The sequence below is a fragment of the Pseudorca crassidens genome, chromosome X, assembly GCF_039906515.1.
Source record: "Pseudorca crassidens isolate mPseCra1 chromosome X, mPseCra1.hap1, whole genome shotgun sequence".
Classification (NCBI taxonomy): domain Eukaryota; kingdom Metazoa; phylum Chordata; class Mammalia; order Artiodactyla; family Delphinidae; genus Pseudorca; species Pseudorca crassidens.
This window is the reverse complement of record NC_090317.1, coordinates 16,724,715-16,746,852: the sequence shown is the minus strand read 5'-3', so window position 1 is coordinate 16,746,852 and position 22,138 is coordinate 16,724,715. Positions and strand designations below refer to the sequence as shown.

At 48.0% G+C, this 22,138-nt stretch overlaps 1 protein-coding gene and 1 long non-coding RNA gene across 3 annotated transcripts; one reads left to right on the top strand and one right to left on the bottom strand.

Annotated features, from left to right (window-relative positions):
- The first annotated feature begins 677 nt into the window (after positions 1-677).
- Positions 678-21,455, top strand: LOC137217147 (small integral membrane protein 10-like protein 2A). Of its 2 annotated transcripts, XM_067723654.1 has the most exons (3): positions 678-1,463; positions 20,302-20,438; positions 20,941-21,455. In XM_067723654.1, exon 1 carries the CDS (start codon positions 883-885, stop codon positions 1,117-1,119), a length of 237 nt encoding a protein of 78 aa, XP_067579755.1. In that variant the 5' UTR covers positions 678-882; the 3' UTR covers positions 1,120-1,463; positions 20,302-20,438; positions 20,941-21,455. The 2 variants fall into 2 exon arrangements, with proteins under 2 accessions (XP_067579755.1, XP_067579754.1); XM_067723653.1 differs by lacking the exons at positions 20,302-20,438; positions 20,941-21,455 and adding an exon at positions 3,043-13,243.
- LOC137217151 (uncharacterized) lies at positions 16,633-20,306 on the bottom strand. Its single transcript, XR_010940021.1, has 2 exons — positions 20,017-20,306; positions 16,633-17,395 (listed from the first exon to the last, which is right to left on the bottom strand). It is a non-coding gene; the product is annotated as an uncharacterized lncRNA (long non-coding RNA).
- Positions 21,456-22,138: the final 683 nt, after the last annotated feature.

The window sequence follows — 22,138 nt, the reverse complement described above, 5'->3', positions numbered from 1 at the left end:
CAATTCATGAATAAAGAAATACACAACACCAGCAAATATACCAGAAAGGGGAAAAAATGTGCATGTGGGCTTGGTGAAACTCTATAGTGCAGAGTTACCAGAAAAATGTGAATTAAAGAAAAGTACAGAGTGGGACTTCCCTGGTGGCACAGTGGGTAAGACTCCGCACTCCCAATGCAGGGGGTCCAGGTTCCATCCCTGGTCGGGGAACTAGATCCCACATTCATGCCGCAACTAAGAATTTGCATGCCACAACTAAGGAGCCCGCCTGCTGCAACTAAGACCCGGCACAACCAAATAAATAAATACTTTTAAGAAAAAGTACAGTGGGTTGGCTGGCCCAGTTTTCTGTGGAGACAGGGAGGGAGAGGGGATGGTGTAAACTGGCAGAGCGTTCAGGGTGGACCTTCTGTGCAGAATAAGCCCAGCGGTCCAGACCCTCCGGGCCTCCACTGCCCCTGCTCTAGCACATTCTGCAAAAGAATGCCAGGACAGCACTGCCTTCCAAAGCACTCAAGGCCCTCTGGGCTCTCTTCTTGGCAGCCCGGGAGGAGGCGGGGCTTCCCGGGGGGCGGGTCTGGGGGTGGGGCTGAGTCCGCGCCCGCAGCTCTATGGCGCCCGGCAAGGGGCGTGACCACGCTAGGGGCGGAGCTACGCTGGCGGCCGCAACTCCGGGAGCAGGCGAGGGGGCGGAGCTGTCCCTGGGCGGCTAAGGCGGAGACTTGGCTGTGGCTACCACTGCAGCTGGAGCCCAGCCGGGTAGGCGAGACCGAGAGCCGGGCGGTACGCGAGGGCTGCTGGCCGTCGGCTCAAGGCCTCGGCTCCACCTGCCCGCCAGCCTGCGGTGCGATCAGTCGGCGGGGTGTGCGCCGGGCTGGGCCCATGGCAGCGTCGGCGGCCCTGTCTGCGGCGGCGGCGGCGGCTGCCATGTCGGGTCTGGCTGTGCGGCTGTCTCGCTCGGCTGCGGCCCGCGGCTCGTACGGCGCCTTCTGCAAGGGGCTCACGCGCACGCTGATCACCTTCTTCGACCTGGCCTGGCGGCTGCGCATGAACTTCCCCTACTTCTACATCGTGGCCTCGGTGATGCTCAACGTCCGCCTGCAGGTGCGGATCGAGTGAGCGCCCGCAACCACCGCGCGGCCGCGACGGCAGGGGCGCCGGCATGAAGCTCCGCGGGACCCAGGGCCGCCGGGACGCGGCGGGGGAAGGAGAAGGGGCGGCCCGGGCCACCGGACCCTAGACCTCGGCGGAGGTCACGGCCACCGAGCCCCAAGCCCCGGCTCCGGTCACCCACGTCGCGGCCGGTGACGAACTACACAGAAACTCGCGAAACGGGCCCTTTCCATCGAACTCGAGAAAATTACTTGAGTGCGGCCGACCTGTTGCCTCACCTTGGGCGAAGTGGGGAGCAGAAGGAAGAAATTCTGCAGCAGGAACGTGAATGACTGGCCCTGACCGAAGAGGTAGGAGGCCAGAGGTTGGACTTCGGGCTGGAGGGAGGTGGTTGCCATGACATGTAGATGTCCAGGCCCCTCGGTGGTTTGGGGGAGACGTGGAAGGGGCCCGAGAAAGCCAGCCCGGAAAGCTGCCGAGCCGCGAGCAGGCAAGGCAGGGCGGGCGCATGCCCTCCAGAGTCCCTTGTCATATTTCCAAGATGGGGGTGAGAGGCGGCGGCCTCGGCATCTTGGAGGGTCAGCCCATCACCTCCCGGCCACGGCCCCAGTGGTGTCACCTGAACACGGGGGAGTGGAGGGAAATGGGCTCGGGGAGGCCCAGGGGAGGCCCAGGGAAGGCCCTAGAGGAGAAAAGATGCTGCTACCCTTGTCCTCTACACGCTGGGGGGCAGCCTGGAAGGGTGGCTGTGTTCTTGGCCAAAGCCCAGGTCTGTTTCTCAGCGCTTTGCAAACCGGCCCCCTGCCTGGTCTCTGCGGCCGGGGGACTGCTCTCTGCCTGCTGCTGCTGGCCCTGTTGCTCCCCTCTCCGCTCTCCTGGGGCATCCTCCAAAGCTCCGCATCTGCGGCCACGGAAGAGCAGGAAAGGTGCATTCCTCCCCGGCCCTCCCGCCATCTCAGCCACGCTCCCTCCAGCTCCTCCCCGTGCCCTTCCGGTGTCACAGCCCTGGACGGCCTCCAGCAGCCCCCGTGTCCCAGAGGATTTGGGAAAGGGGGGATCTCCTTGAGCGGAGGGCAGCTCTCAGGCTGGAGGGGAGATGGAGAAGGGGCTTGTAGAGGAGGTGACACTTGGCGAGACAGGGACCTCTCTGGGTGGGGAGGCAGCTCTCAAGTCCCCATCTCTTTCTTTGTCTCAGGAACTGGTGTTATAGGAAGTGACCTGCCCCTTCTCTGGTCTTGTCAAGAGAGTGCCTAACCCTAACCCTGACCCTGACCCTAGAGCTGCCTGGGGAGCAGCCTAGAGAAGGGCCTGACCCACGAGGACAGGAAGGGACCAGGCACAGACCCCGAGGGGTGGGGAGGCCCAGTGCTCCGGTTCTGACACGGGGAAGGAAGGACAGACCTAGCGACACTCTGCGGGAGCTCTGTCCTCCCCACCTACTGGGGCTCTGGGAGGGGAGCGCTTTGCCCTTATCACACAGGTAAGAAGTGGTGGAGCCGAATCTGCCTCTGGGCCTGCACTCTCCCACCTTCTTCTGGAAGACCTAGCGCCATGGGATGGGGGAAGGGAGCAGAGGCTCCCAGGGGACCTAGAGACAGAGGGGCCCATGGTAGGGAAAGTGGAGTGTATGGGAAGTCACAGGGAAGACCGGGGGACAGTCTGAGCTGAGATGGGCACGGGAGAGATGAGTCCCAGCACCCCCGGCGAGCAAGGTCCTCACCCACAGAGCCGGACCTCCCCACCCTGCCACAAATCCCACCCAAGGCTGGACCAAGGGCTCCTCAGTGTTGAGTGGCACAACGCTCTCAGTTTGGGTGGTGGGACGGGACGATGGGTGGCTCCTGGGGACCGTGTCACCAGGAGGGGAAGGGACAGTGGTGGGTGGGGTGGGGCTGAGACCCACGCCTGACCCCATGTCTCTGTCCCCAGGCTGGCCCCTGGGCCCAGCATCTCACGGGAGAGTCTCCTCTGGATGGGCCTGCATTGGTCCTGGAGGCCTTGGCTGCGCTGCTGACTGACACCCCAGGAGCGGTGCAGAGGGGAGGCAGGACAGACCCTGGCCCTCACCCCGCACCGCTGCCACGTCTGCTCGGGCGGTGGTTGCTCATGGTCGATGCACTCAGAGTTCCTGGGGCTGAGCACCCCAGCAGCCTGGTTGCCCCCAGGACAGAGCGGCCGAGCCTCACACCATGTGCCCTCGTCAGCTGCCCAGCTGGAGCCCGGGTCCCAGCTGAGGATCTCTGCCTGCCTCACCCCGGGGCCGGAGGCTGCACCGCGGCCACCACGTGCCCCCCACAGATGCCCACCGACGGGGCCTGATGGCTTCCTTCCTTGTGCCAAGTCACCCGGGAGCCCTGGTCCTGGTGGCCCTCCTCCAGCCCAACTGTGCCCACCCAGGGCCACTTCTGGGAGCCTGCCAGCCTGCGGACTGCATCCCCGGAGCTCTGGGGATAGCCTCTGAGAGACTGTGCCGCGGGGCTGCACGGGAGGAGAGCAGCAGAGGACGAGGGGCCTCCTTGGGGCTGATTTGCTGACGTGCCCCTTTCAAGCCCAGCTCTCACCCTCCAGGTGGCTCGATCCCCAGCTCCAGCCTCTTGCTGGGCCAGCCTGAGAGGGCCTGAGAATGGCACAGGAGAGGCTCTTCACTGACCGCGTGGGTGCCCGTGTGTGAGTGCGCATGTATGAGTGTGTGCGGGTGTGCGGGTGTGAGCGCGTGTGTGTGAGTGAACGTGCGGGTGTGAGCGTGTGTGTGGGTGCTTGTGCACACACACGAGTGGCTGTGCGTTGCAGCGGGCGCGGAGCTGTTGAGCAGAGTGAGCTGTGCAGGGTGCCCTGTCCTCCCTGGGCTCCGGGCTCAGCCGGAGCTGCCTGGGGCTGCTTCCCAACAGGGAGAATGCGCGCTGGAGGCCCAGGGGCCCGGGCTCAGAGACCCCCTCCCACCCATCGTGGGAGGAGCACGGCGGTGGCCCTGGCTGGGGCTGTCTGCGCTCTGAGGGGCTGGCCGTGGGAGGGGCTGGGGACGCGTCCTTAGCATGCGCTCCTGCCGCGGCTGTTCTTACGGTTCTGGCCCTGAGTCCTGAGCTGCTTCCGCTTCCCCACCTCTTCCTCGTCTCCCCCGCTGGGCCCTTGCTGCTTGACGGGCTCTCAGAGCACTTTATTTATTTGCCGTCTGTTTCTCAGGCAGTGGAGCTTTTACGATATCAGACACCGACTTGAATAAGACAACTTCCACTTTGCTGTGTGTGATGTACGCTGCACCGGGCAGCAGCGTCTGGTCAGAGAAAGGTTCTTGTCTCGGGTGTTGTCAAATCTTGTTGTCTGTCTCAGTTAAGAAGAAAGTCCTTTGAGTTCAATCAAATAAAACCTGGAGGCCTCCTGTTTCTGCCGCCTCGGAGGAGAGAGGGGCGGCGAGCTCACCCCACTCTGGTGGCCGGGAGCTGGGGGAGGGGAGCACCCCGAGGGCTCTAAGGGGGCGGGGCTGAGGGCGGGGCTGGTGCCGGGTCAGAAGATGAGGCGAGACCCGAGCTGAGCCGGACCACTGCTCCCGTGAGGGGAAGGCAGCAGCACAGGCCTGGCCCAAGAGGTGGCACTTTGTCCCATTCACAAACTTTATTTGAATCAACTGACGCCTAGGCCTTTTCTTCATCTTAGAGGCTGGTGTTAGAAGGCGCGTAATTCAGCTGAACCCCGAGGGTGGGCTGCGGTAGGTGAGGTGGAATGGGCTGTCTGCAGATCATTTTGTGTCCCCGAAGGCCCTTCCGCAGCCGCAGGTGGCAGGGTCTCCATCACCTCCCAGCTGGCCAGGTGGTGTCTGAGTTTCGGAGAAGATCAACCTCTGGGACTGGAAACCTGCCTCCCTTACTCCCACCTTAGACGCAAGCTGTCCCGGCAGAGAAGCCGGGGCGGGGGCTCTGAGGCTGCTGCAGGGGGAGGGTGGGCCGAGGACAGAGGGCTGGGGGAGGGGCGCCTGCAGGGGAGGGCAGCACCCCCCATCGGAGGAATGCAGGCCCATAGGACCCAGGAGAGGGGTGTCCTGAGGACTCGGGGTGTGGTCACACGAGGAGCGCAGCCTGGGGTAAGACACCTGTCGCCAAGAGCTCCGCAGGGGTCAGAGCAACTTGACAAGAGGGCCTCTTCCAGCATCCGCCAACCTAGGAGGGAGGGGTAGACTCCAGTCCCGGCCAGAGCCCCGAGCTTCCCGTCCCTTGGTCCAGATGGTCCTGTTCAGTCCCTGATGGTTCTGCACCCACTTCAGGGACCAGGTAGCCTGGCACAGCCAGATGGGAGAGAGGATCCAGCACCCAGGGGCCAAGGGACCGTGATGAGGGAGGACCGTATTCCCCCGCGAGGGAGGCAGGCAGGCTGGCGCATCACACTCTGGTTAAGAGGGGCGCCTAGGAGACCAGAGACCTGCGCGCTGAGCCCAGCTCTTCCACTGACCACAGCGGAGCCCCAGGCCAGCCACGGGCACTCGTGCATTTTCAGAAAGGAGCCTTCAGCGTGCTGTGGGCCTTCAGTGTGAGGCTGTCTCTTCAACAAATGGCCCCAGGTCTCAGCCAGAGCAGCCCTGTCACCATGAGGAAAGGAAACGAACTGGCAGGTGATGAGAGCCTGCCGAGCTCCAGGCACCATCCCTTAACCTCATTATCCCCATGGCCACCTTCTGGAGGAGGTCACCACTAGGATGTCACTGAGGTTGAACCTCGAGTTGGCCTCAGGCCGTCGGAGGCTCCTCACCCTTCCCCGCTCCTTGGGATGCACGTTCTGCCCACTGTTCCCACAGCCAGAGCCCTTTTGAGGACGTGGCCTTGAGAGAGTAAGGCGTCTCTGGGACTATCTGGACTGAATATGTGACTGAATTCCATTAAGACCTCTGTACAAACTTTTAAGATTCTGCCAGGTGGGTGGGGAGATCTGCTTGTCTTGTGCACTCAAGACAAGCCTCATCTGTAAGTTCACTTGCTTAGTAACCGTGCCCCCTTCCCAGTCTGGAGTGGTCTGCTTCTTTCTAGGTCTCTCCTTGCCTTCTGTGTACAGGACCAGTTTGCAAACCAGCACCACGGTTATCCCCATTTTTCGGAGAAACTGAGTCTCGGAGCCCAGTCTGAACTAGAAGCCCAAGCAGAAGCTGCTTTCCTGAGGCCCCAGTGCCTCTTGCAGGGGCAGGGAATTAGGCTGGAGGGGTGGTGCAAGGACACAGTCTGAAGGCGACCCTGGTCTTTCTGGGTAGGGGCCAGGGGCCAGATAAGAAACCCAGGGCTTGGGGGCGGAGCTGGGAGCCTTAGCAACGTGGAGCTCCCCATTGGAGCAGCTGGGGCCACGCTGAGGTGGGGCCACCTGTCTTCTTGCGAACCTCCCACCTCTGCAGACTGACTGGGATCCAAGCAACTGAGTCAAGGGAGGGCGAAAGAGCAGCTGAGAGGGCAGTTCCAGGAGGGCCAGTCAGAACCCAATACAGTCAGAACACGAGAGAGAGAAACGGCGTACAGAGTCCCAGCCCAGCCCACCCCGAGGGAAACTGCCCAGTTTCGGATGAATTTTCACTTTGTGTGCATGTCCCTTTTATACGTAAAATTAGGAACATATGACTTTTTTCACTTTATGACATAAACACTTCCTGCTCATCTTCCTGTGTGATGAAGTACGCTTCTGCTTCCAAAGCCACAGAGTATCTCTGGTATGAAGCTCTCATCATGTATTTCGCACTGCCTCTTGCTTGTTTTCCTTTGTTGTTTGGGGGGTTGAGTTTGAGGTTGTTGTTGGCTTTGGTTTGCTTTTGTGGTTTTTATTGGGTTTTACTGATGACGCGGTGACAGGTGTCCTTGTGGATAAATGCTGTGCTGCAGTCATGGTCAATCTTTTACCATACACTCCTGCACGTGGGCCGCAGGGTAGGCATGCCTCAGGGGTTTGACACCCTCCAGAGCAGCGGTGCCACGTTACTGTGCTCATGCCACTCAGGAGTGAGACTGTTGTCAGACGAGGGTGGCAATTGTGGGTCACAACACGTTTCAAAATCTGTTACTGCCTTTCCTGCCTCAAGCTGGGTGCATTTCTCTCTCCTCAAGATCAGTGTAATCGTTCATTTAACTCATCATTTCCCTCAAACTCTTCCTTTCCCATCATCCCCAGCTCACGGCTAGAATTAAATCCACTCTCCAGTTGTCCTGGGATAAAGTCGTGGTTCCTTTCTTTCTGCTCCTCACCTTTGCCTGTAGCGAAGTCTCAAGACAGGTTTTGAATCTCTCAATTGGATAAGCCAAATTGTTTATTTTGATATTTTATTTTGCATGCCTTTCAATACATATCAAGATTAAAATTTTTCATATGTCCATTGGCCATTTGTAGTTTTAAACTATGGGGAGTAATTTTTTATTGAGATATAATTGACATATAAATTGTCTACCTTTAAGTTGTACACGTGTTTGTTTGATACATTTATATTTTGCAGTTTGATTACCACCAGTAGTGTTAGCTAATACCTCCATCACATCACATAATTACCATTTTTTGTGTGTGTGATTAGAACAATTGAGATCTAGTCTCTTAGCAACTTTAAAGTTTATGATACAGTATTGTTGACTATAATCACTATGCTGTGCATTACATCCCCAGAACTCATCTCCTGTTTGCAAGTTTGTATCCTTGAATAACCTTTCCCCAATTTCCCCACCTCCCAGCCCCTGCTAACCATGGTTCTACTCTTTGTTTTTATGACTTCGGCTTTTTTACATTCTACATAATGTGATGTCAGATAGTATCTGTCTTTCTCTGTTTTTCCTATCTTACTTAGCATAATGCCCTCAAGTCCCAACCATATTGTCACAAATGGAAAGATTTCTTTCTCATGGCTGAATTATGTTCCTCTGTTGTACACATACCATAAATAAAATAGATAAACAACAACAATTTCCTTATAACACAAGCAAATGCATTAAATATCTTATAATAACCTATAATGGAAAAGAATCAAAGAATATATATATATAATTATATATATAATTCTTATAAGAATATATATAATATATATGAATCACTTTGCTGTACACCCAAAACTAACACAGTATTGTAAATCAACTATAAAAAATTTTAAAAATTCCTCTATGGGACTTCCCTGGTGGGCCAGCGGTTAAGACTCCGCTATTCCACTGCAGGGGGCGCGGGTTCCATCCCTGGTCGGGGAATTAAGATCCCACATTCTCTGTGGCCAAAATAAAAAAAAGAAAAAATTTTCTCTATGTGTGTGTATACATATGTGTGTGTGTGTGTGTGTGTGTGTATATATATATATATATATATATATACACACACACATATCACATCTCCTTTGTCCTTTCATCCATTAATGGATTCTTAGATTCTTTCCATATCTTGATTATTATGAATAATGCTTCAATAAATATGGGAGTGCAGATATTTTTTCGATATTCTGTTTTCATATCCTTTAACTATATACCCAGAAGTGGGACTGCTAGATCACACGGTAGTTCTATTTTTAGAACCTAGAACCCAGGAGCATGGGAGTTGTCCTGGTGCTGAGGCCAGCCTGCCTGGCATCTGGGGTGAAGTCAGGTGCTCACCTCCCACTCCTGCCCGGGCACAGATGAGCGCTCAGCACACATGAGAATCAATGCAACCAGAGCAGGGACACCACGCTACCCAGCAAACTTTCTCAGTTTAAAGGATCCCTGCCAACAAAATGATGCCTTCTCAGTGTCCCCCGAGTCATCCCCTAGGTGCCAGACTCCCGGGCAGGTTTTTAGGGCACAAAGGTGAGCAAGTTAAACATGGCCCCTGCCCTCCGACCGGGGACAGGTACATGATTCCTCCACTTGGTTTCAAATACATGGGCGTTTGTGAAATATAATCAGTCACCCTCAAATTGGGCCAATTCACTGTAGGGGAAATCTGGAAAGGCATCTGCTGCAGGAGCAGCTGGGGAAATGCAGGGCTGGGAAGCACCCCCGTGGGCCTTCTCTGCCCCCGTCTTCCGCACTTGAGACCGATGGAGAGTTGGGGCTTGGGTGGTGCCGGCCCAGCTCTCGAGGACTAGGGACGCCCCAAACCCCCTGCACACAAGACGGAGCCGCCTCTGCCGCCCAGACCAGGGGTGCTGTGGGGGGAAAAGGGGACTGAGAGGTACCTGGTGGGAGCCCTGGCTGCCCGGGGCACGCCCCCTCCGCGGGGTCCCCCTCCTCCGGAAGACGGGCACCGCCCTAGTCAGAGGCCTGAGCGTGGTCACCGCAGCCTGGGCACGCGCCACACGAGATGATGCACGAGGCTGACGCCACTGGCTCGCGGATGCCCCCTGGTCACAGCGACCTCTCAGGGCCTGAGCCTCCTGCTGTCTGTCCTCAGCCTCGGTGTCCCCAAGGGACCCTACTGCCACCCTAGTAGGTGACACGGGCCCCATGCTCCAGTCCCTGGGTGCGCAATGTGCAGGGCCCACCTCCGTGGCCGTCCAGCCAATGAGGGTGCAGCAGGTGGGCTCCTGTGGCCGCTAAGAGGAGGTGGGCGGGGACATCCTGGCTCCTCCCATCATTGGTGAGGGTGCCAATTTGGTGGCCATAGGGAAATGGGCTGGGGTCTATGCCCTGTGTGTGCTTCAGGGGGATGAGGGGCTCCTCTGTGGGGTCCTTGGGAGGATGGGAGACTGGCATGGAAGGTGTGGCTTTTTGATCAGAGATACAGCCCTAGAAGAAGCTGGGGGATCTGCACCCTCCTCACTATGATTCTCTTTTTTCTGCTTCATGGATCACATCCTCTGTGAATGGGAAGTAGGGAGACCAGGAAAGACCTGGTCCAAACACCCTAGACATACATACCATGACCAAGTGGCATTTATACCAGGAATGCAAAGTTGATATATATATATATATATATATATATATGCAATGGAATATTACTCAGCCATTAAAAGAATGAAATAATGCCAACACAGATGGACCTAGAAGTTATCCTGCTAAGTGAAGTAAGTCAGAAAGTGAAAGCCAAATACCATATGATATCACTTATATGTGGAATCTAAAATACGACACAAATGAACATATATATGAAACAGAAACAGACTCACAGACATAGAGAACAGACTTGTGGTTGCCAAGGGGGAGGGGGAGGTAGGGGAGGGAAGGATCAGGAGTTTGGGATTAGCAGATGCAAAACTAGTATGTATAAGACGATAACAAGGTCCTACTGTATAATACAGGGAACTGTATTCAATATCCTGTGATAAACCATAATGAAAAAGAATATGAAAAAGATTATGTATATGTATAACTGAGTCACTTTGTTGTACAGCAGAAATTAGCACAACATTGTAAATCAACTATACTTTAAAAATTTTTTTAAATGAAAATAAAAGCTCTAAATAAATAAGACATTTTGTGAATTAGAAGACTGAATATCGTCAAGATAGCAATCTTCCCCAAATTTATCTGTAGACTGAACACAGTATCTATCAAAATCTCAGCTAACTTTCCTATAGATATTGAAAAGCTGATGCTAAAATGTATGTGGAATGTATATTACCTTAAATAGCCAAAACATTTTGAAAAAGTTGAATCACTTACCTATTTCAAAAATTATAAAGCCACAACAGTTAAGACAGTGTGGTATTGGTGCAAAGTAGGTGTGTAGATCAATGGAACAGATTGAGAGACTATGAACAAATCCTTACATTTATGATCAATTGTTTTTTTATTGTGGTAAAATACATATAACATAAAATTTATGTTAAAATATACAATTCAGTGCTATGAAGTACATTCACAACGTTGTGCAACCATCACCACTATCTAGTTCCAGAACAATTCATCACCCCAAAACGAAATGCCATGCCCATTAAGCAGTCACTCCCCATTCCCTCCCTACCCCAGCCCTTGGCAACAACAAACAGGCTTTCTGTCTCTATGTATATGCCTATTCTGGATATCTTATAAGAATGGTAGTATACGATATGTGAGTTTTTGTGCCTGGCTTGTTTAATTTAGCAAGTTTTGGAGGTTCACTCAGATTGTTACAGGTATTAGTACTTTGTTCCTTTTTATGGCTGAATAATATTCCATTGTATGGCTATACCACATTTTGTTTATCCATTCATATGTTGATGGACATTTGTATTGTTTCCAGCTTTTGGCTATTGTGAATATTGCTACTATGAACATTCATGTGCAAGTTTTATTTAAACACCCGATTTCAATTTGGGGCATCCATACCTAGGATTGGAACTGCTGGATCACATGGTAATTCTATGCTTACCTTAGAACCACCAAGCTGTGTTACATAGGTTGCACCATTTTACATTCTCAGCAGTAGTGTAGATGATTCAAATTTTTCCATAACCTCTCCAACACTTATTTTCCTTTTTAAAAAATTATGGCTATCCTAGTGGGTGTGAAGTAGTATCTCATTGTAATTTTTGTTTGCATTTCCCTAGGGCTAATGATGTTGAACATTTCTTCATTTGCTTATTGGCCATTTGTGTATCTTTGTAGAAACGTCTATTCATGTCCTTTACTGATTTTAAAATTGAGTTGTCTTTTTTTGTTAAGTTATAAGAGTTCTTTATGTATTTTATATATTAGAATGATCAACTGATATTGACAAGGGTACCAAGACAATTCAATGGGGAAATGATGGTCTTTTCAACAAATGGTGCTGAGACAATTGGAAATCTATACAAAAAGATGAATTTACCCTATTATGATGGCTAAAGTTAAAACTAGTGAAAACATCAAATACTGGGGGAGGATGCATAGAAAGTGGATCTCTCATACTTTGCTAATGGGAGTGTAACTTGTTAAACAGCCACCCTGGAAAAAGTTTCTGCATTTACTTAAAAAAGTAAACATGCAACAATGCAATAAAGTTTTTTCAGGGAATACATATAGGAAAAGAAGACATAAAATTTTATTTGCTGAGGATTTCATTATCTATGTAAAAAATCCTAAGGAGGGCTTCCCTGGTGGCACAGTGGTTGAGAGTCCGCCTGCCGATGCAGGGGACGCGGGTTCGTGCCCCGGTCCGGGAATATCCCACATGCCGCGGAGCGGCTGGGCCCGTGAGCCATGGCCGCTAAGCCTGCGCGTCCGGAGCCTGTGCTCCGCAACGGGAGAGGCCACAACAGTGAGAGGCCCGCGTACCGCAAAAAAGGAAAAAAAAAAAAGAATCCTAAGGAATTATTTTTAGAAAGCTTATAGAATTAATAAACGATTTTAGCAACATTGAAAGACACATGGTCAATAAAAATACCAACTGCACTTATGTATACTAGCAATGGATTTCCAGCAATTGAATTATTTTTAAACAGGACCATGTACCCACCAGAGGTAGGGGTGGGAGGAGAGGGAACTGGATGAGGGCAGTCAAAACGTACAGACTTGCAGTTATAAGATAAATAAGTACTAGGGATATAATGTACAACATAATAAATAGAATTCACACTGTTGTATGTTATATATGAAAGTCGTTAAGAGGGTAAATCCTGAGTTCTCATCACAAGAAAAACTTTTTTCTATTTATTTAATTTTGCATCTATATGAGATGATGGATGTTCACTAAACTTACTGTGATCATCACTTCATGATGTGTGTAAAGCAAATCATTATGCTGTATACCTTAGACTTATACAATGCTGTTATGTCAATTATGTCTCAATAAAACTGGAAGAAAAAATAAAGAGAAAGAAAAAGAAAACAAAACATAAAGGACCGTGTACAATAACATAAAAAAAATGAAATACTTAACAGTAGCATGAAAAAAGTATTAAGTAGTTGGAGTAAATTTAACAAAAGATATGCAAGACCTGTATGTATACTGAAAATTACAAAAGAAATTAAAGAATACATACATAAATAAATGGAAAGATGTACCATGCTCACAAATTTGAAAATGCAATATTGTTAGATGTCAACTCTACCAAACTTATCTATATATTCAATGCATTCCCAATAAAGTCACAGCAGGACCTTTTTTTTTTTTTTTGAGGCAAGGAATAGCGACTTTATTCGGAAAGCTGGCAGACCAAGAAGATGGCAGACTGGTGTCCCCAAGAACCATCTTATCGGGGTCTGGATGCCAGTTTCTTTTATAGAACAGAGAGGGGGAGGAAGTGAGGAAGTAAAGTAAAAAGGCCATAGCAGTACCTTTTTTTTTTTTAATTGACAAGGTGAGTCCAACATTTCTATAGAAATGTGTGGACTGAAAGAAAAATGCACAATGTGAGAATTATGAGTTAAGTTTTGTTCAGGGTCTTACTGAAGAGTATAGCCCAGGAGACAGCCTCTCAGATAGCTCTGAGGAACTGCTCCAAAGAAACAGCGGGGATAGAGGCTAGTTTATATGTGATTTTTGTGTGTGCGAGGGAATACAAGCAGTCAGCATACACTTTGGCAAAACATTACTGCTAGTCACCAAAAACAGATATCTCAACTCAATGAATATAGTGCTTTTCTACGTATGGGAAGGTGCAAGAAGCAGGTCCATTAAAATTCTTCCTGAAATGCATCTTAACTATCTAAAGGCCTGTTTGCCCAAAGAACAGAGCACCCCGTTATCATCTTTAATTTCCTCTGTCTGAAGCACAGGGTGCTTCACCCAGTTATCCCTTTAATCTCTTCGTCTGAAGCACCAAGTGCACTGTCCGTCAGCAGCTGCAGCGGGTTAATCTTTGTAGACTTGAATGGTGAGTGCAATGCTCTTTGCTCTTCTTTTGTTTGTAATTGCAAAAGGCTTAGGATAGCCCAAACAATTTTGAAAAGACCAAAGGTGCAGAACTTTACACTACCTAGTTTCAAGACTTAGTATAGAGCAACAATGATCCAGGCAGTGTGATCTTGGCATAAAGATAGATTTAGAGATCAGTGGAACAGAACAGAGGGTTCAGAATATACTCACGATTATATGGACAACTGACTTTTGACAAAGGTGTCAAGGCAATACAACGGAGAAGAGATAATATTTTCAACAAATAGTATTGAAAACATTGGATAAGCATATTTTTTAAAACAAAACTTGACCCTTACCTTACATCAAATACAAAAATTAACTCAAAATCATAGGCATACAGGTAAAAGACAAAACCATAACCTTTTAGAAGTAAACACTGGGTAAAATCTTAATGACCTAGGTTTTAGGAAAAGATTTCTTAAATAAGACCCCCCCAAAACCCACAAAATATAAAAGAAAAATTGATAAAGTAGACCTCATCAAAATTAAAATATTTTGCTCTTTAAAGGACACTTAAGAAAATAAAAAGACAAGCCACAGATTGGGTAAAAGTATTTGCAAAACACATGTTGGATGAAAGACTTATATCTAGAATATATCTTTAAAAAACTATTACAGAGACTTCCCTGGCAGTCCAGTGGTTAAGGCTCCATGCTTCAACTGCAGGGGGCGCGGGACTGATCCCTGGCGGGGGAACTAAGATCCCACGAGCTGTGCGGTGCAGCAAAAAGAACTATTACAATACAATAATAAGAAGACAAACAATCTAATAAAAAGGGCAATCAGTTTGAATAGACACTTGACCAAAGAAATTATATAGATGACACGAAAATATGCTCAACCATTATTAGTCATTAGGGAAATGAAAAATCAAACCACAATGAGATACCAATCACTAAACACTAATAAAAAAGCCAAGGACTTCCCTGGTGGCGCAGTGGTTAAGAATCCGCCTGTCAATGCAGAGGACATGGGTTCGAGCCCTGGTGGGGGAAGATCACACAGGCTCCGGAGCAACTGAGCCCATGTGCCACAACTACTGAAGCCCACGCGCCCAGAGCCCACGCACAGCAGCGAAGACCCAACGTGGCCAAAAATAAATAAATAAATAAATTTGAAAAAATAAAAATAAAAAAGCTAAAAAAATTTAAAACTCACCATACCAAGTGTTGGGGAGGATGTGAAGCAGTTGGAGACCAGTTTGTCAGTTGCTTGAAAAGTTAAACGTACACGTCCCATGTTACCCAGTAATTCCACTCTTAGATATTTACCAAAGAGAGAAGATGACACACGTACACACAAAGACTTGTACGTGGATGTTCAAGGCAGCTTTCTTTGTAATAGGCAAAAATTGGAAACCACACAAATGTCCATGACCAGGTGAATGGATTAATAAATTGTCATATATCCATACAATGGAATACTATTCAGCAATATTAGGGAAAGAACGATTGATAAATGCAACAAACTCTATGAACCTCAAAATCATTAGGTGGAATGGAAGAACACTGGTAAAAAGAAGTACATACTCTACAATTCAATTTATTTAAAACTCTAGAAAAATCTCAAACTATTCTGTGGTGACAGAATGTAAATAAGTGGTTGCCTGAGGATGGAAATGGAAGGAAGGATGGACTACAAAGGAGCAAGAGGAAACGTTTGGTGGTAACGGGAACGTCTATCTTGATTCATTGTGTATACATATGTCAAAGTTGACTTTAAATAGGCGCTGTTTATTGTACATAAATTATACCTCAATAAAGCTATTTTTAAAATAGATCTTTATTGGAGTATAATTGCTTCACAATACTATGTTAGTTTCTGTTGCACAACAAGGCGAATCAGCCACATGCATACACATGTTCCCATATCCCCTCCCTCTTGAGCCTCCCTCCCACCCTCCCTATCCCACCCCTCTAGGTCATCACAAAGCACTGAGCTGATCTTCCTGTGCTACGCGGCTGCTTCCCACCAGCCAACTATTTTACATTCGGTAGTGTATATATGTCCATGCTACTCTCACTTTACCCCAGCTTCGCCCTCCCACCCCATGTCATCAAGTCCATTCTCTATGTCTCCCTCTTTATTCCTGCCCTGCATCTAGGTTCATCAGTAGCTTTTTTCTTAGATTCCTTATATATACGTTAGCATATGGTATTTGTTTTTCTCTTTCTGACTTACTTCATTCTGTATGAGAGACTCTAGGTCCATCCACTCAATAAAGCTATTTTTAAAAGGTCAATGTCTGAGAAAAGATTAGGTCTTAATAAAGCAGTGGTCAGGACAAGAGTGGATAGAGCTATCTGTGTAGCATGAGGAAAATGACCTGGGGCATCCTCTCAGAGCACTGAACACAGTGGTGCCCAAAGACAGTAGCACATTTTCCCAAGGTCACAACAAGACCATGATAGATAAAGCAGACACCTTGTGCAGTGAGAAATCAGATATGGAGGTGAGGCAAAAATTGTCAGTAACAGTTTAAATACCTGCAGAGAACAGCAGTCAGTCAGCCTACTCCTAGCTGAAACTAGGAGCAGAGTATTATATGCAAATTTAACTGTCTTAGTGCGGTCAGGCTGCTGTAACAAAATACCACAGACTGGGAATCTTATAAACAACAGAAATTGATTTCTCACAGTTCTGGAGGCTGGAAACCTGAGATCAGGGTGCCAGCTCGGTTGGGTGGGAGTCCTTTTCCTGGCTCATAGCTGGTGTCTTCTCTCTGTGCCATCACATGGCGACATGGTGGAAGGGGTAACAGATGGATTTCTTTCTCTCTCTCTCGCTCTCTCATTTTTCCATTTTCCTTTTTTTTTTCTTTTTTCCTTTTTTTTTCCAACTCCGAGTGGCCTATGCGATCTTAGTTCCCCGACCAGGGATTGAACCCGGGCCACGGCAGTGAAAACGTCAAGTCCTAACCACTGGGCCACCAGGGAATTCCCTGGCTCTCTTTTTTTTTAAATAAAGCACTAATACTATTCGTGAGGGCTACAGCCTCATGAATTAAGCACCTCCCAAAGACTCCACCTCCCAATACCATCATTTTGAGGGGCTAGGATTTCAACATATGAATTTTGGAGGGACACAAACATTTAGACCATAACAACAGCTAAGGCTACTACAGAGGAGATATCAGTCCATTTGGGAAAGAAAAATAGGCATGGGGGTCCAAGGACAAGCATTACTAGCAGAATTTATACATCATCAGCATATTAGTTATCTAATGGTGGGGGAATAATTTTAAGACAAAATTAGCAGATTAAAACAGCACACATTAAACATCTCACAGATTCTGTGGTTTGAGCCTGGCTTAGCTGAGTCCTCTGCAGTAAAGTCTTCAGGCCATGTGTCAGCTGAGGCTGTGGTCTCTTCTGAGGCTCTACTAGCAAAAGATCTGTTTCCTCACTCACATCGTTGTTGGCAGCATCCGGTTCCTTGTGGTCTTTGGACTGAGGACCTTTCTTGCTGGCAGTCAGCCAGAGCCCACCTTGAGCTACTTGTCACGTGACCTTCTCCTAAGGGCAGCTCACAACACAGAAGCTTGCTTCTTCAAAGCCTAAAGGGAGTGAGAGTCTTCACACAAGATGAAGGTTACAATCTTATACACTGTCATCATGTTCATCCTATCACCTTTGCTACATTCTGCTGGTTAGAACGTCCCACTCATACTCAAGGGGAGGAGGTTACACAAAAGCATGGATACCGAGAGTTGGGGATCATGGAGATCACCCCAGCACTGTCTGCCACGCTTGGTGAGCAGGGAGCTGTGACTCAGGGCAGATCATGTGAAATGGAGGCGACTGCAGAAGGCAATACACTGGCAGCCCATCTTAAGTGCCCCATTCAGAATAGTATTATTCACTGTAGTGACTGTAAAAAGCAACTGAAAGGTAAAAATGAGGTTAACCCAGCGACTAGGGTACCAAAGGGGAAGCTACCGCAACAGGGCTGTGATAGGGGGTTCATTGGCACGTTTTATCAAGGAATGTGCAAATATCCAAGTGCAAGGCAGGGGTCAGTCGCAGAGTTTAGACCTCCTCGGAGACCAGGGAGCAACCTGCCTTGGAGCCAGCAAAGCACAGTGGAGGCGAACAGGGACCATTGCAGCAATGCAGGGGCATATCCACAAATCGTCTTTTTCACTTTTAGTGAATGCAAAGCCAATTACTCAGGAAAGGTCAGGCCATCCCAGAAACTAGAGGACAGAGGAGAGGCTAGGCACGATATGGCTTTAACATAAAAAAAAAATTCCAAACCCCATATGAGAACAATAGAAAGCACCAAGGACGGGCTACAGGTGCAGGAACACCCTCCCTCGGACAAGAGGCAGAACTCTGTGTGCGGGGAGGAGCCACCAGTGGGGGCTGAGGACAGCTATGCTCTCCAATCACATCTGAACCCCCCAGGGAGCAGGGGCAAGTGCCCTGGGGAAATGCAAGCCGTACTCAAATGCTGTGAATACTTAGTTCAGGGGGGCAGAGCAACCCAGCTCCTAAAAGAGATGCTCTGCTTGGGTGGGGTGAATACAAAGAAGAGGGTAGGGGTCAGATCAGCAAAAGGGAGTTCGCCGATCTGGGAAGAGCAGGAAACTGGAGTGGGAGTCAGGGATTTCAGAGGCAAGACTCACAGTGCAGAGAAAGGGAAATGACAAACTTCTTTGGAGATGTATGGTTGGGAGGTGGCCCCTCAAAGTCTGCTCTTATTCAGTTTGATCCCCTTGGAAAGCAGCCTGTGTCCACCCTAACATCAGAAACATTGGTTAACGGAGCCCCACCTGAGGTCCCTTTAGCAGGCCAACACCCCAGGAGGAGGGGGCACTCTGTGTCCCCAGCTTCCCTACACAGTCCCCCATTGGAAAAGCAGGCCAGACCCAGCAGTGTAAGTGCTGTGTGTCTGTGCAGAGAGCCGAGAGTCCTGGACTGGGGAGAGCTTCCCCGGAGCAGGTGGCGATGGTGTGTGTGTGTGTGTATGGTGGGGGGAACACTGTGCCCACAGCAGTTCTTTAGTAATTGACCCAAACCCCATCTGCTTAGTTTAGTGAATTAGGCATTAGCATTTCCCAATTTCTCCCTCTTATTACAACTTTTTCTTTACATGTATCTATTCTTTTTCAAATTCTTTTCCCACTTAGAAACATAATATTGAGCAGAGTTTCCTGTGCTGCAGATGGCATTATTTCACTCTTTTTAATGGCTGAGTAATATTCCATTATATATATGGACCACATCATCTTAAAGATGTGGTACATATATTCCCTCCTTTGATGCAAGCCAGAAGTTCAAACCATGCCAGCCCCACCCAGTGGAAGCAAAATCCCTCACCCCAGCTCCATCTCCTAAGCATAATAAAGCCCCAAAGTCAATTTCCCTTCCCTGTTCACTCAAGCCATTTTCAGACCTACTTGGGGAGGCTGCCCTGGTCTCCCAAGAAAGCCTCAATATGTGAGTACTGATCCTGTTACTAGTGCTTTAATGCATGTAAGGTGTAACCTGTCTTGATATCTAAACCAAATTTGGGGTTAAGCAGAACAGAGAGGACCCTGGAAGTATCCAGTAACTATGCAAAAGGCAAAACACTGGGTGGTGAGGGGGACAAAAAACTAAAATAGAGGTTCATAGTTCTACCCAATTGGAAATCCAAAATTTACTAAAAGAATTTATGCAACAAAAGATTAAATTATGCTAACTGGCTTTTGTACTTCTACAAGAGAGGTTCTGAATTAACTTTAGCATCTGTTGATATGCACCAATTGGCAAAGCTTCATAGCCTTAATCAGCATCAGACTTAGAACACGAATACAGTTATACCTGGAGATTCTCACTAGATCTTAAAAAGGTACCAATTATACTTTTAGGAGAGAGTTATCAAACACAAAATAAAGGACATCAGAACTGTTGCCTTGCATAAATTCCCCCATAGTCAAATTACCCAAAACTATGCTCTGATTCAATGAAAGATAAAGTCTTTGGCACAACTGGTTTTACAAAATGCAAGCCCTTGGACCTTCAATCCCACATAAATAGTTAATACAGCCCAATATAAATTAAAACAGGGGGTTATGGGTTGACTCCCCCCCCCAAATATGTGGAAGTATTAACCCACTGTGTCCGTGTTTTTCTGCCAGCTGAGTATAGTCAGGTGCAAATTATAAGTCAACTGTACAAGGACTAAGTGTACCTTGCCCTGGAATCATCCTTACACATGATTACCAGCCATGAGCCATTATGCAGACCCAGAGGTTCTGGAACACCAGGGCAGCCTGAGGAAAGGACCTCCTGCAGCTCTTGTGGAGCCTCCTACTGGTCTTCCCCCAAATTCACCTGAACGCATTGACTCCGGCAACCGTGCAATGAGGAGGACAGAAGCAAAAGTTTCAGAGACTGATTGGATACTAGGTATGAATCAACAGTGATGGCTGGAATTAATCTTTCTTTTATCTTTTTTCTTTTTTTTTTTTTGCAGCGTGGCATGAGGGATTGCAGTTCCCCGACCGTGGATGGAACCTGCGCCCCCTGCAGTGGAAGTGCGGAGTCTTAACCACTGGACCTCCAGGGAAGTCCCGGGAGTTAATCATTTTGATCACATTAATTCCTTTTTAGGTAAAAGACTAAACCCATATTTAATACAAAGGGAAAAAATTAACGTTCCTCAAACGTATGGACACCGAGGGGGGAAAGTGGCGGGGGGTGGGGTGGGGTGGTGGTGGGATGAATTGGGAGATTGGGATCAACATGTATACGCTAATATGTATAAAATGGATGACTAATGAGAACCTGCTGTATAAAAAAATAAAATTCAAAAACGAATTATAAAAAAATTAATGTTCCTTTGGTAAGTATAATCAAGTATAATATTTTTAAAATATTACTTATACCTTAAAAGTTTAGAACAGGCTTATCTTATTTAGTATTGGAGATACGCTCTTGCAAATGAAAGCACTAACCACATCACTATTATTCAGTCATTGCAGAATAAGTCGTTTGGAGATGCTTTCCAGGCATAGTAAATATTACATATGATCAACATGTAATTAATATGCAATTAGAAGTTTATTACCTAATGTCTTTTTCTTCTCTGCCTCTTTTACAATTTGTCTAATAGTGGATTTTGCCAGACTTGGAATATGGCCCGCCCAGATCTACCTGATGTTTACCTACTTAAAATCTGCATTTTCAAACAGCCTTTAATCATCAAAGTAATTCCTTCTTTGACTATGCAAACTATTTGCTGTGAAGCAGAATATGATAATGAGAAAATAAAATATTAGGGGCAAAGAGACCTTCACAGAGTAAACAAAACAAACTTATGGACTGAATGTTTGTGTTCCCCCTCTTCCCAATTCAGATGTTGATATCCTAACCCCCAGTGTGATGGTATTTAGAGGTGAGGCTTTTGGGATGTGATTGGGTCATGAGGGTAGAGCCCTCATGAATGGGATTAGTGCCCATACAAGGAGCTGAAGAGACCAGAGTTCTCTTCTGCCATGTGAGGACACTGCAAGAAGACCTCTGTGTAAGAATCAGGAAGTGAGCATTCACCAGACACCGAATCTCTCAGCATCTTGATCTTGGGCTTCCCAACCTCCAGAACTATGAAAAATAAATTTCTGTTGTTTATAAGACACCCAGTTTATGATATTCTGTTAGAGCAGCCTGAACAGACTAAACCAAAACCTACTGGCAAGTGCCTGTCAAACTGGGCAGAGTGACTCCGTTTCTGCTGGGTTGCATTCACAGAGACCTGTTTCTATCTGTGCCTACGTGTTTTTGCACTCCTGCTGTCCACTGTGTTTCAAATATATTTGTAAGAATAACTTGAGACCTAGAATGCTAGCAGCTTACTCCAGAGAGGATTTTCATTTGCTTCTGCCAGATGCCTGGGGTCATTCTAGATGGGGGCCAAGAAAACCAAGTGCAAAACTTGAGGCCCCTACACAAACCAGGGTATTTGAAACTAATCTATAATTCCATCCGATATTAAGTCCACTTCCTGTTCCTCCCAGCCGTTAGACCATAACAACTTGGGGGCCCAGATCATTTCTGGCAGAGTTAGAATCCCCATGTTGTGTGCCTCTGGTTTCTTTCACCTTGTCGGTTAAGGATGTCAAACCTCACCGGGCTGACAATTTCCCTTAGGGAAATAGTCACTACCAAGCTCCTTCACATGATTAGATTCCTATTTTCCTTTTGATTTTTAAATTCAAAATGATATGTAAAATTTTAAATATACAGAGAACTTGAAAGAATAGCACCATGAACACCCAAATATTCACCATCTAAACACAACTATCATTAACATT

Excerpts from the sequence above, each read along its gene's own strand:
- LOC137217147 (XM_067723654.1), top strand. The coding sequence starts at position 883 with ATGGCAGCGTCGGCGGCCCTGTCTGCGGCGGCGGCGGCGGCTGCCATG.